General features: G+C 45.3%; 2 protein-coding genes across 4 annotated transcripts in view; one reads left to right on the forward strand and one right to left on the reverse strand.

Annotated features, from left to right (window-relative positions):
* The window catches only part of CCNC (cyclin C), a 46419-nt gene extending 34146 nt beyond the window's left edge, over positions 1 to 12273 (reverse strand). Inside the window, exons 1-2 of the mRNA XM_056566180.1 lie at positions 12031 to 12273; positions 11612 to 11718 (exon numbers count right to left, since the gene is read on the reverse strand). Of these exons, the coding sequence (XP_056422155.1) occupies positions 11612 to 11718; positions 12031 to 12062 (139 nt within the window). The 5' untranslated portion in view covers positions 12063 to 12273. The remainder of the gene's footprint in view (positions 1 to 11611; positions 11719 to 12030) is intronic.
* A 198-nt stretch (positions 12274 to 12471) lies between these two features.
* Positions 12472 to 14137, forward strand: part of LOC130360711 (desmin-like) — a 62008-nt gene continuing 60342 nt past the window's right edge. For 2 of the 3 annotated variants that reach the window (XM_056563265.1, XM_056563268.1), the window contains exon 1: positions 12472 to 12582. The gene's annotated coding sequence lies outside the window, so the exon portion shown is untranslated. The remainder of the gene's footprint in view (positions 12583 to 14137) is intronic. The other variant, XM_056563267.1, reaches the window with a different exon arrangement.

Consider the following 14137-nt stretch of genomic DNA (forward strand, 5'->3'; position numbering starts at 1 on the left):
CAGACCATGTATTTTTTTTATTATTTTCTAGTAAGGGATGTTAAGTTAGGTTTTTTAATCTCCTTTTTGTTTCCCTTTTACAGGTGGGGGGTTCAGGAGCATGGCGCTACCTGTTCCCCCATATGCGACGGAGGGGCAGGGAACATAAGAGTATGGGCCGTCATCCCCTTAACGCCAACGGCCAGCGCCTGGAGGATGTACCCTGGGTCCGGGTCTCCCACTTGCCCCTGCTCGCCCTGCTAGCCTGGTATGATGCAGCCATGGCCATAACCTGCACTCATGTATGGCTCGTCGACAGCCGGTCTAGTACCATCTGTTGTTTGGGTCCTGCCATTGCTCTCCTCCTCCCTCGGTGCTATTTCCCTGGAGGGGTTTGTTCCTCCTTCCTTGTCAGTGTCAGTTGCGCTACACTGACACTACAGTCTTCACGTGTAACCTTCCCTTTTGTTTCCCCCTCCGTTCCCGTCCTGATGGGATGTTGCTTCGGTCCGCTCAAACCGCTGGGGTTCATGTCTGGTTAGTCTCAGTGTCTTGGACACTATCCTAGTATGTTTTGGCATGTCTTCTTTTCTAGGTCGGCGCTTCTGGCTCTTTGGGCCTTAGTGATGGTTGTGGTCTTAGGCAGGTTAGCTCTCCTGCCCAGATTTCTCTGCGGTCCCGTTTGTGGGGCGGTCTTCCTGTGCCGCACTTCTTGTCTAGACGTAGAAGTTTGTCGCTGACGTTGGGTTTACTTACTCTAAAGGTATACATCTTCCAGGTGACCCGTGTACCTCCAGTTCTCATGTCAGACGCTCTGGTGTTTTGGGTGTTTCGTGGGTCAATATACTCCCGGGGCGGTGGGCGTTCCGGTCATCCGGGTTACTCTATTCGAGCTTATTTCACCTCCCGGGTGCTCGAGGCGGGCCCTTGGCATGAGGCTTTTTGGTTTGCAGCTGTTCTTGTCATCGATTTTCTGCACCAGGCCTCTCCGAAGCCAGTCTCCATCCTTCTTTCTTTTTTCCAGTGTTTTTCTGGTCTCCACCTTCCCTACTCTCCTTCTGCTCAGGTGTACGCTGCTTTCCCTGGTGTTTTTTCCGCCAGGGGTTCTCTTGTTTGTGCCTTTTTCCATTTTTGTTTCCAGCAAGGTTAGCCCTCTGTCTGGTTCTGTGTTACTTGGAGTGGTTTCCTACCTCCTCCCGGTATGGTTCCGGCCCATCTGGCTTCCTAGTCAACCTTTTCTTGTCCCTCTTTCTGGACTGTAGCTTTAGAGTCTCTACATAGGACGATCTCTTCCTTGGCGTCCTAGTCCTTCTCCATGGACGGGGGTTCCCCCCGAGAGCTCAGTTTGCACGCATCGGTTGTCTCTGCCCGAGGTTCTCTTCCGCAGGCCTTACAGTCGAGTGGGTTCAGTCTCTGGACTGATTCCCCTTTTGCTGTTGGTTGTATTTTCCTGCCCTAGGGGACTGCTTTGGTACGTCCCATCAGTATAGGTGTCCCCCAATGAAGAGCGACCCAGAAAAGGAGATTTTTTTTGTACTCAGCATAAAATCTCTCTCTCGTAGCCTTCATTGGAGGACACCGCACCCACCCATTTCTTTTTTGTCCGGATAATCTTTTCCGGTTATTGGGTTTTCATCCGGGATTCTTTTCTAGGGTCCTTCGGACATATTTCTTTTTTAACTGTAAATTTTTATTAAAGTTTTCAAAAGTTAACAATACAAAAACAGAATCACTCCATGAAAAATCAGTGAGATACAAGAGGTCCATAACAGATCAAAGATTTGGGTATCGTTAAACAAGACAGTGCTTAGGCAACCATAAGAGCCCAGAGTAAACCCAGGGAGGCTACTCTCAGTATCTCGTCAGAAGAACGCTCCAATAAAAAAATAAAAAGGTAAAGAAGGGAAGGAAATCCCAACAGGACAAAACAGACAAGGACAAGGACTCCACAAACACAAAAGACAAGGAGACCAAGAGAGGGAGAAAACAAGGGGGGAGATGGTTAAGTCCCCCAACACAAGGAAGGGGGAAGCTAAGGGGGTTGCCTGTCTACAAAGCTATTCCAGGGTTCTTACACAGACAAAAACACAGGTAGGGTATTATTAAGGGAGGCTGTAAGGGAAGACAGAGTGCGCTTCCAACATTTTGCAATGAGAGTCTTCACCGCCAAGACAATGTGCATAAACAACTTAAAGGGGCACTTGGCTAGCAACCTACAGGGGAGAAACTGTAAATATATGAGAAGGTCTAAGGGAACCCAATTCCAAGAACATTCGCCACTAGCTTCTCCACCACTTCCCAATAAGGAACTATCAGAGGGCAAGACCAAAATATGTTGAAGACCGTACCCAACCCCACCCGACAACGCCTGCACCTAGGCGGGATATTTGGGTTCAATCCCTTCGGACATATTTCTTTATTGGCTTCTCCTACTGCTTTGTGACAAAACTGATTACCGCACTTCCAGTGGGCGGGTATATCCTGCCAGGGAGGAGACCACTTTTTCCCAGTGTCAGCACCTCCTAGTGGTAAGAGCATATACCCATCAGTATAGGTGTCTCCCAATGAAGGCTACAAGAAAGAGATTTTACGGTGAGTACACAGCAAAGTACACAGTGAATGTTACATTCACATTACAGTGCATCTTTTCACAGATTTTTCAATAAATGTACATGAATATGAAAAAACTAACCAGTTCTATATAACTTTAGAAAAAAAAAAGCCAAACATTACATTAACATACAATATAAATAACTCAATAAATGTAAAACATACCTGTCATTTGAGGTGACTGCAAAATAAGATGTTGAGTACATGTATAGCCCATGCCATTAATATAGATTGTATTCCATTTCCTCCTCTGCAGACCCCATCCTAAATGTTTTTCCCTGAGCTCAGCTATCTCTGCACCTCCTCCATTATCCCCCCTCACTGATCTCCACAAATTATCCACAGCATGCAAGTTAATCTCCAGCAAGTTTAAAGTCAGTCTCATCTCAAGGCAGATTTTATAAGCAAATTGAGAGAGAATGATTAGTGTAAAAGATGGGGGTGGGGCATAATAACCAAAATGATAAAAAGGGATATCATATGTTAATCTATATAATTAAAAAAAATAATATCTATGGATAAATATAATTAGATCGAGACAATGCTGTCTATTTTATAACAGCTGATGGCACTTTATACCATACACACCAGATCAAAGAATCCATCCACTTGTTAAAAGATTGCATTCTCACTATTCAGGTCCTTCCCTAACTTAAAGGGGTACTCCGCCCCTAGACATCTTATCCCTTATCCAAAGGATAGGGGATAAGATGTCTGACCCCCGCAATCTCAGCTCTGGCACCCCAGACATCCGGTGCACGGAGCGAACTTCGCTCCATGCCGGATGACTGGCGATGCGGGTTGGAGGCTCGTGACGTCACGGTCGCCCTCTCAATGCGAGTCTGTGGGAGGGGGTGTGATGGCCTTCAGGCCCCCCTCCCATAGACTTGCATTGAGGGGGGGGTGGCCGTGATGACACAAGCCTTCGGCGCTGCACAGTAAACAAACGCCGAGTGCAGCAGCGAGATTGCAGGGGTCCCCAGCGGTGGGACCCCTGCCACCAGACATCTTATCCCCTATCCTTTGGATAGGGTATAAGCTGTCTAGGGGCGGAGTACCCCTTTAAGTACAAAGGTAGTTCTTATCAATAAGCCTTGGATGAAATCGTCACATCTGAAAAGATGGATCTTTCTCTAATCCATAAATAAAGGTTGCTGCTGAAATGGTAGGCACTGGTCTCACAAAATAAATCTTTTGTACTGCGCAAACTAGATCTTTAATTAAGAAATCCATTACTATAAGTTAACAATAAGTGGCTCTGTCATCGGAATATGCTTCTTAATGTAACGTCAGGGTATTACAGCTAAAGGTTGGCATGCAGGCTGGTCTTTCACACGGTAGTGTTATTTTTCTGTTCCGTCCCCACTCTAGGCCTATGTGACCTGGTCCATGACACACCGTAATCTACAGCTTGAATGCTGTAGACCAGGGGCCACTGCTGCCTTTGTATAAGATGCTAGATCAAGTCTCAGAAATACACAGACAGCAGTGACTTCCGGTCTACAGAAAAAAAAGCTGTAGATTAAATGGGCACTGCCACCATAAACTACTTTTTATTTTTTAATAGATTGCAATTTGTTTGAATTAAATACCAAATTTATGGGAAAAAGTTCTGTTTACTACCATGTACATTGCTGTTGTCCAACTGTCTTTATGTCCTAACCGACTGTGGCAACAGTGCTGTACAGTCGGAACACAGGAAGTGGGGATGGGCTTAGCACTGTGCTGTATGCCAATCACTGTGCAGAGCACAGGACAGTGTGAAGGTAGCAGCCATGTTTTCACTGACAGAGGGGAGAGCAGACCGAGAGGCAGAGGCTGTCAGCAGTGTCTGTCACTTACACAGACAACCCTGCAGCCTCTCTTCATAACTGGTAAATACATGGTGGAGGTGAGGGAAGGATATGAGCAATGTGCTAAAGCTGTGGGTGTGCACAACATATGGCTGAGCTCTGTGTAGCAGTGCTGAGTCTGTATGGCTTTAAGATGTGTGTAGTAAAGCTGAGTGTGTATAGCTGAGGTGTGTGTAGTAGAACTGAGTGTGTATTACAGAGCTGTGTGTAGCAGAGCTGAGTGTGTATGGCTGGGATAGGTGTGTAGTAGAGATGAGAGTGTGTATTTGGCTGAGCTGTGTGTAGCAGGGGTGAGTGTGTTTATGGCTGAGCTGTGTGTTAGAGCACTGCGCTGGACTGGATTTCCAATCCCGCTCTCGATGACCAATCCCGCCCGCTCCAGCTAACATAGAAATGTACAGACACTAGGGTGCAATGATCTGCACATACTCCCTGTAGTACACACACTATTATACATGGAGGGGTATATGTGCAGAGCATTGCACTCTAGTGTATGTACAGATGTGAATAGCAGTGACTGTGCAGACTCTGGCCCTGGTTCACTGACCGATGCAATGCTCTGCTTTTTGATCGCTTTTTATTTTTTATGGCATATTAAGTGACCAAAAATACGCAATTTTGGACGTGTACAGCAACGACCATGCAATTTAATTAAAGGGTACCTCTCATCAAAAAAACTTTTGATATATTATAGATTAATGTATGCAGAATAACTTTCCAATTGCACGTTATTAAAAAATATGCTTCTTTCTATTTAATTTTCCACTTTGAAGAAATGACCACTAGGGGTCTCCCTACCAGTCCTGACAGCAAGCATTTCAGACTCATGCTGGAGTCCTAAACACTACGAGCTGCCAGTCTGCTTTGTTCACAAAGGAGAACACTCAGAGCTGCCAGCCTGCTTTGTTCACAACCTGTCTGGCTGTGAACAAAGCAGGCTGGCAGCTCTGAGTGTTTAGGACTCCAGCATGAGTCAGAAATGCTTGCTGACAGGACTGATCGGGAAAAATACAATAGAAAGAAGCATATTTTTCATTAACATGCTATTGGAAAGTTATTCAACATTCATTAATCTAAAATATATCAAAAGTTAATTTGATGAGAGGTACCCTTTAACATTATTTTTTAATAGTTCAGACATTTACGCCCGCGGCGATACAAATACAGTGGTCCCTCAACATATGATCGTAATCCATTCCAAATGAACCATCTTTTGTTGAAGTCATCGTATGTTGAGGTATCCGTGCAATGTAAAGTATAGGAAGCTGTACCCACCTGTCCCTGCCGCTCCGGATCGTCACCGCTGCCCTGGATGTCGCCCTCCACCACTGACGCCGCGTCCCCGACGCTCCGGACGTCTCTGCTTCCCCGGGATCCTCGCTCTCCGCTGCAGTTATCACGTAGCTACGCACGCACGCGGCTCCTATTGGATGACGGGACGGCGTGCGCACGACGTAATGACGACGAAGGAGAGCGCCGGCGATGGAGGGGATCGTGAAGAGGACGCTCCGGAGCCCCAAGGACAGGTAGGAGACCATCACCGGAGCACCGTAAACGGCTATCCGGTGGCAGCTGAAGCAGTCAGTACTGCCGGATAGCCGTTTATGCGATGGCCACGACATACAAAAGCATCGTATGTTGATGCTGCCTTCAACATGCGATGGCCTCTGAGAGGCCATCGCATGTTGAAATTATCGTATGTCGGGGCCATCGTAGGTCGGGGGGGGGGGGGGGGGTCACTTTACTATTTTAGTTTGTTTTTTTTACACATTATTTTAGTTAAAAAATAGGATTGGGGGGATTCAAGCTTTTATTAGGGAGGGGGTTAAAAAAAAGTTTTTTTTACACTTTACTTTTTGTTATAGCTTAGGGTCTGTAGAAGACCCTAAGGTGCAATGCTCTGCAGTCAGCACATACACCCCCCCATGTGTATAGCAGTGTGTGTGTGTATATGTACATTCCCATACAGGTGGGGGTATGTGCAGAGCACTGCACCCTTGTCTGTAGTAGAGACTTGTAGCAGGGGTGAGTGTGTATGTGGCTGAGCTGTGTAGCAGGGGTGAGTGTGTATGTGGCTGAGCTGTGTAGCAGGGGTGAGTGTGTATGTGGCTGAGCTGTGTAGCAGGGGGTGAGTGTGTATGTGGCTGAGCTGTGTAGCAGGGGGTGAGTGTGTATGTGGCTGAGCTGTGTAGCAGGGGGTGAGTGTGTATGTGGCTGAGCTGTGTAGCAGGGGGTGAGTGTGTATGTGGCTGAGCTGTGTAGCAGGGGGTGAGTGTGTATGTGGCTGAGCTGTGTAGCAGGGGTGAGTGTGTATGTGGCTGAGCTGTGTAGCAGGGGTGAGTGTGTATGTGGCTGAGCTGTGTAGCAGGGGTGAGTGTGTATGTGGCTGAGCTGTGTAGCAGGGGTGAGTGTGTATGTGGCTGAGCTGTGTAGCAGGGGTGAGTGTGTATGTGGCTGAGCTGTGTAGCAGGGGTGAGTGTGTATGTGGCTGAGCTGTGTAGCAGGGGTGAGTGTGTATGTGGCTGAGCTGTGTAGCAGGGGTGAGTGTGTATGTGGCTGAGCTGTGTAGCAGGGGTGAGTGTGTATGTGGCTGAGCTGTGTAGCAGGGGTGAGTGTGTATATGGCTGAGCTGTGTAGCAGGGGTGAGTGTGTATATGGCTGAGCTGTGTAGCAGGGGTGAGTGTGTATATGGCTGAGCTGTGTAGCAGGGGTGAGTGTATATGGCTGAGCTGTGTATCAGGACTGAGTGTGTACGGCTGAGCTGTGTAGCAGGGGTGAGTGTGTATATGGCTGAGCTGTGTAGCAGGGGTGAGTGTATATGGCTGAGCTGTGTATCAGGACTGAGTGTGTACGGCTGAGATGTGTGTATTGAGCTTCTATACTTCACTCTTCTCTGTAGCTACTGCCAAGGTGAACAGAGGAGACAGCAGCTGATTGGCTGCTGCTGGCAACCTGGCAACTAAGGGACAGGAAGTTTACAGTAGTGAGGACAAGCATCATCACTGCCTGGGATCACCCACAGAGTTCAGAAGACTGCAGTGTTTTTGTTTATTTTGACTCAGTGAAGAAGGGACAAGGTCATATGGGCATACAGCAGGACAGGAACAGTGTCCGAACAGTGAAATAATGCCACCCTTGGAAAGAAGGACCAGCCTGTGTAAGGAAGCCTAGCTCCTTACTACCGGGCAGACAAGAAAAACAATGTCCTAGGGGGTATACTCATATAGGACATCTATGGCACATCCAGAGGATATGCCACAGATGTCTAATAGATGCTAATAGAGTCCTACCTTTCGAAACTGCACCTATCTTGAGATTGATGGCCCCTCCCCCACCCCCTGTCCTTGTTTACGGAACGGCTTTAAAGGAAATCTGTCATCAGCATCACCCGCACTAAGCCTGTTACACAGGTTTGTAGTGCGGGTGATGCTGATTAAAACGCTATGTACCTTATTAAAAACCGAGCAGTGGACGTTTTGAAATCTTTATATTTACTTACCTGTCAATCACAGGCTTGGGGCTCAGTTACGTCAGCGGGACTTGGAAGCGGGACTCGGCCGGCCATTGATGTAAAGTTTCCTGTGATCTAAAGTTTTTACAAGTGCGCATGCGTGGGTTAACGCTAGCGTAAACTCGGAAGCGGGACTCGGCCGGTGATGTAAAGTTTTTTCCAATTTGTGGAAAACGCCATGCGCATGTGCGAATTCACGCTATTAGCGTACGCTATGCTAACACTAAGCTACGCTAAATACACGCTAACACTAAGCTACGCTAAAACTAAGCTACACTAAATACGCTAAAACTGCGCTTACACTAAGCTATGCTAAAACTGCACTAACACTACGCTACGCTAAATACGCAAAACCTGCGCTAACACTAAGCTACGCTAAAACGGCGCTAACAGTAAGCTACGCTAAATACGCTAAAACTGCGTTAACACTACACTACACACGCTAAAACTGCGCTAATACTACACTACACACGCTAAAACTGCGCTAACACTACAATATGCTAAATATGCTAAACCTGTGCTAACACTAAGCTACGCTAAATACGCTAAAACTGCGCTAACAGTAAGCTACGCTAAATATGCTAAAACTGCGCTAACAGTAAGCAATGCTAAATACGCTAAAACTGCGCTAACAGTAAGCTACGCTAAATACGCTAAAACTGCGTTAACACTACACTAACACTACACTATGCTAAATATGCTAAACCTGTGCTAACACTAAGCTACGCTAAAACTGCGCTAACAGTAAGCTACGCTAAATACGCTAAAACTGCGCTAACACTAAGCTATGCTAAATACGCTAAAACTGCACTAACACTAAGCTACGCTAAAACTGCACTAACACTACGCTACGCTAAATACGCTAAACCTGCGCTAACACTAAGCTACGCTAAATACGCTAAACCTGCGCTAACACTAAGCTACGCTAAATATGCTAAACCTGCGCTAACACTAAGCTACGCTAAATATGCTAAACCTGCGCTAACGCTAAAACTGCGCTAAAACTGCGCTAACAGTAAGCTACGCTAAAACTGCGCTAACACTAAGATACGCTAAAACTGCTCTAACACTACACTACATACGCTAAAACTGCGCTAACAGTAAGCTACGCTAAATATGCTAAAACTGCGCTAACACTACACTACACACGCTAAAACTGCACTAACTACAATATGCTAAACCTGTGCTAACACTAAGCTACGCTAAATACGCTAAAACTGCGCTAACAGTAAGCTATGCTAAATACGCTAAAACTGCGCTAACAGTAAGCTACGCTAAATATGCTAAAACTGCGCTAACACTACACTACACACGCTAAAACTGCACTAACTACAATATGCTAAATATGCTAAACCTGTGCTAACACTAAGCTACGCTAAATACGCTAAAACTGCGCTAACAGTAAGCTATGCTAAATACGCTAAAACTGCGCTAACAGTAAGCGATGCTAAATACGCTAAAACTGCGCTAACGGTAAGCTACGCTAAAACTGCGTTAACACTACACACGCTAAAACTGCGCTAACACTACACTATGCTAAATATGCTAAACCTGTGCTAACACTAAGCTACGCTAAAACTGCACTAACAGTAAGCTACGCTAAATGCGCTAACACTAAGCTATGCTAAATACGCTAAAACTGCGCTAACACTAAGCTACGCTAAAACTGCACTAACACTACGCTACGCTACGCTAAATACGCTAAACCTGCGCTAACACTAAGCTACGCTAAATATGCTAAACCTGCGCTAACACTAAGCTACGCTAAAACTGCGCTAACAGTAAGCTACGCTAAAACTGCGCTAACACTAAGATACGCTAAAACTGCGCTAACACTACACTACATACGCTAAAACTGCGCTAACAGTAAGCTACGCTAAATATGCTAAAACTGCGCTAACACTACACTACATACGCTAAAACTGCGCTAACACTACACTACATACGCTAAAACTGCGCTAACAGTAAGCTACGCTAAATACGCTAAAACTGCGCCAACACTAAGCTACGCTAAATCTGCGCTAACACTAAGCTACGCTAAATACGCTAAAACTGCGATAACACTAAGCTACGCTAAAACTGCACTAACACTACGCTACGCTAAATACGCTAAACCTGCACTAACACTAAGCTACGCTAAATACGCTAAACCTGCGCTAACACTTAGCTACGCTAAATATGCTAAACCTGCGCTAACACTAAGCTACGCTAAATATGCTAAACCTGCGCTAACACTAAGCTACGCTAAATATGCTAAACCTGCGCTAACACTAAGCTACGCTAAATATGCTAAACCTGCGCTAACACTAAGCTACGCTAAAACTGCGCTAACAGTAAGCTACGCTAAAACTGCGCTAACACTACACTACACACGCTAAAACTGCGCTAACAGTAAGCTACGCTAAATATGTTAAAACTGCGCTAACACTACACTACACTACACACGCTAAAACTGCGCTAACAGTAAGCTACACAAAATACGCTAAAACTGCGCTAGCACTATACTACACTAAATACGCTAAAACTACAATAACACTACACTAAGCTACACTAAATACGTTAAAATTGCGCGAACGCTACACTAACTACACTAAAATTGCGCTAACACTACGCTAACTACTCTATAACTGTGTAAAACTACAACTCCCAGCATGCCTGGAAAGCCTTTAGCTGTCTGGGCATGCTGAGAGTTGTGGTCCCTTCAGTGTAATATAAGCTAAACTACAACTCCCAGCATGCCTTGGCATGCTAGGAGTTGTAGTCTCTTCAAAACCTATACCCTACCTCCTTTCCCTATTAATCCTAAACTACACTAAATTAAAACCTAGGTACACTACACTAATATAAATCTATGGTAAGCCTAAGGCTACACTACGCTACCCACTAACTACGCTACGCTAATTTCCACGGCTACGCTAAGAGATAAGCTATTAACGTAAGCCTATGATCTAAAGTATTTTCCAATAAGCTAAATTTATTACTGCGCATGCGCAGGTTTACGCTAGCACTACAGGTCTACGCTAATAGCGTAGACTCGCACATGCGCATAGCACTTTTCAGATTGGAAAATACTTTACATCACAGGTATTTTCCAATCTGTGAAAAACACCATACGCATGCACGAGTCTACGCTAGAACTACTGCGCATGCGTACTCTAATAGCGTGAACTCGCACATGCGCATGGCGTTTTCCACAGATTGGAAAAAAACTTTACATCACCGGCCATTGATGTTAAGTTTCCTGAGATCTAAAGTTTTTACAAGTGTGCATGCGCGGGTTAACGCTAGCGTAAACCCGCGCATGCGCACTTGTAAAAACTTTAGATCACAGGAAACTTTACATCAATGGCCGGCCGAGTCCCGAGTCCCGCTGACGTAACTGAGCCCCAAGCCTGTGATTGACAGCTAAGTAAATATAAAGATTTCTAAACATCCACTGCTCGGTTTTTAATAAGGTACATAGCGTTTTAATCAGCATCACCTGCACTACAAACCTGTGTAACAGGCTTAGTGCGGGTGATGTTGATGACAGATTTCCTTTAAATTTCTACACCACTTATTTTTATAAGCATGCCATAGTTAAAAAAAAAAAATATATATTATATATATATATATATATATATATATATATATATATATAAAAGTTCACACTGTTTACCATTTGTGAAAAATATCTGTAGCTTCCAATACTCTTCCTCGGCTAAGAATTTTAAGTCTTTTTGTCGTTCCTTTAATAAATCTTGTTTATCCAATATCCATTGCAAACTAGAAAAAACGAAAAGCACAAAATGTATTAATGTCAGAAAATTAGTACGAATATGTATTGCATTAAAATGTAAAAAAAAAAAAAAAAAAAAAGGCATGCTGGAAGTTGTAGTTTTGCAACAGCTGGAGGCACACTGCTTGGGAACCACTTCTGCACGGCTGAACGTACACACAGGATACAGCAGGCTGCAGCCTCCAGTCTATGGCCCCCATAATCCCAGGAATAGAGGCTGCCCCTTACACAGCATTTACCATTAGGACCCTGTTCACAAAGGAGGCCCGACCTCTCCGACTAGAACTTGCGGCACTTACTAGTGAGAGCTCTGCCAGAAGTTCCCCGCCATGAACGCTAAAACCGGGAGAAAACACCTAAGCGGAGAGCGACGGTCGTGACGTCACTGCGGGTCAGCCGCCGTTTTCTGCCGACTACAAAATACGAAGACCTCCAGCGATAAATCCAGGAAGAGAGCCGGCGTGCAACCTGCAACTCTGCCCGGACGGAAACTGCAGCGTCTAGGAACCAATATGTCACCAGAGGTTTTCTTCCGCGCTGCACTGAATAAGCAGAACGACTGGACTACTAAGGGGAGATTTATCAAAACCCGTGTAGAATAAGGGTAGTACAGTTGTCTATAGAAACCAATCAGAGCGCTTCTTTCATTTTTAAAGAGGCCTGTGGAAAATGAAAGACGCGCTCTGATTGGTTGCTATGGGCAACTTCACCACTCTTTCTCAGCACAGGTTTTGATAAATATCCCCCTTACAGTTTAGGATTCAAGAAGATGTATTAAGCTGTAGGTCTAGGCTAAACTGTTCATCCTGAGCTACCTGATTCATGGCTGTGTTGCCAGAAGTACAAAACTGGTAAAAGCTTAATTTGCATAAATAATTATATATGTGTGACATCACAGGATACACATGTGCGGGAAATTTTGTCCTATTCTGACCCCTATAGCTTTTTTATTTCTCTTTATATGGGGATGTATGAGGCTAATTTTTGGCGCCCCATTCTGTAGTTTTTAACAGTACCATTTTTGTTTTGATGTGACTTTTTGATCTCTTTTTTTTTAAATTAAATTCAGTAGTTGTGGTTAGTTACTAACTACAACTCCCAGCATACCCTGATACAGCCTATGGCTCAGCAGCTGCCCCAAACGAAAACTACAACTCCCAGCATGTTGGACTATATAGTAGTATATAGTATTGGTCAGTGTTTCTAACCAGGGTGCCTCCAGCTGTTGCAAAACTACAACTCCCAGCATGTTGGACTATATAGTAGTATATAGTATTGGTCAGTGTTTCTAACCAGGGTGCCTCCAGCTGTTGCAAAACTACAACTCCCAGCATGTTGGACTATATAGTAGTATATAGTATTGGCCAGTGTTTCTAACCAGGGTGCCTCCAGCTGTTGCAAAACTACAACTCCCAGCATGTTGGACTATATAGTAGTATATAGTATTGGCCAGTGTTTCTAACCAGGGTGCCTCCAGCTGTTGCAAAACTACAACTCCCAGCATGCCCGGACAGCCAACGGCTGTCTGGGCATGCTGGGAGTTGTAGTTTTGCAACAGCTGGAGGTGCTCTGGTTGGAAAACACTGGTATAGTATATGGTGCAACATTCCAGAAGTTGGAGGATTTGTCGGAAAAATACAGGCAGGGTGGCCAAAATACCGGCTGACCAGGTGGCAACCCTAGTGGCAAGCTGGGTGACCAGGACATTTGTCCGTTGTCTGGTGGCGCTTCCCTCTAGCACTGTAGAAAAAGCATAGTAGGGAAACTGATGAAAGAACTAATCCCAATAATTTGAATGGAACAGTTCACATTTATCTGGATGCCGGATGCTAACCGACTATTGCACGTTGTCATCAGTTGTGTCGAGTTTTAGGGTACGTTCACATGAGTGGATATACAGTGTATTTTATGCTGCGGATCCGCTGGTGAAGGCCCCGCTCTATGCTGTCTTTACATGTGCCTGCTCGTAGCGGCAATACGCCGCGACTAGCAGATGCACTGCAGCGATGTGCTTGGCGTAAGCTCCCGCGATGTGCGAGTATACTGCGACTCGCACATCGCAGTGTGTCTGCTATGAGCAGGCACATGTAAAGACAGCATAGAGCGGGGCCTTCACCACCGGATCCGCAGCTAAATACGCTGCGAAAATCCGCTCGTGTGAACGTACCCTCAGGCTGGGTTCACTGAGCCGGACATCAGACATATGTGAACCCAGCTTTAGTCTGTGTCTGGTGAAACCAGCTGAATAAAGTTCTGCAAAATATTACTTAAAAATGACTAGATATGACAAATCCAGGCCATTTCTTATAGGTTATAGGGAACCATTGGGGCAGATTTAGTAATACATTTATGCCAGGTTTTTGTGTTTGTCCTGAATGCCCTATTTAAAGGGGTACTCTGGTGGAA

The sequence above is a fragment of the Hyla sarda genome, chromosome 3 (assembly GCF_029499605.1).
Source record: "Hyla sarda isolate aHylSar1 chromosome 3, aHylSar1.hap1, whole genome shotgun sequence".
Classification (NCBI taxonomy): domain Eukaryota; kingdom Metazoa; phylum Chordata; class Amphibia; order Anura; family Hylidae; genus Hyla; species Hyla sarda.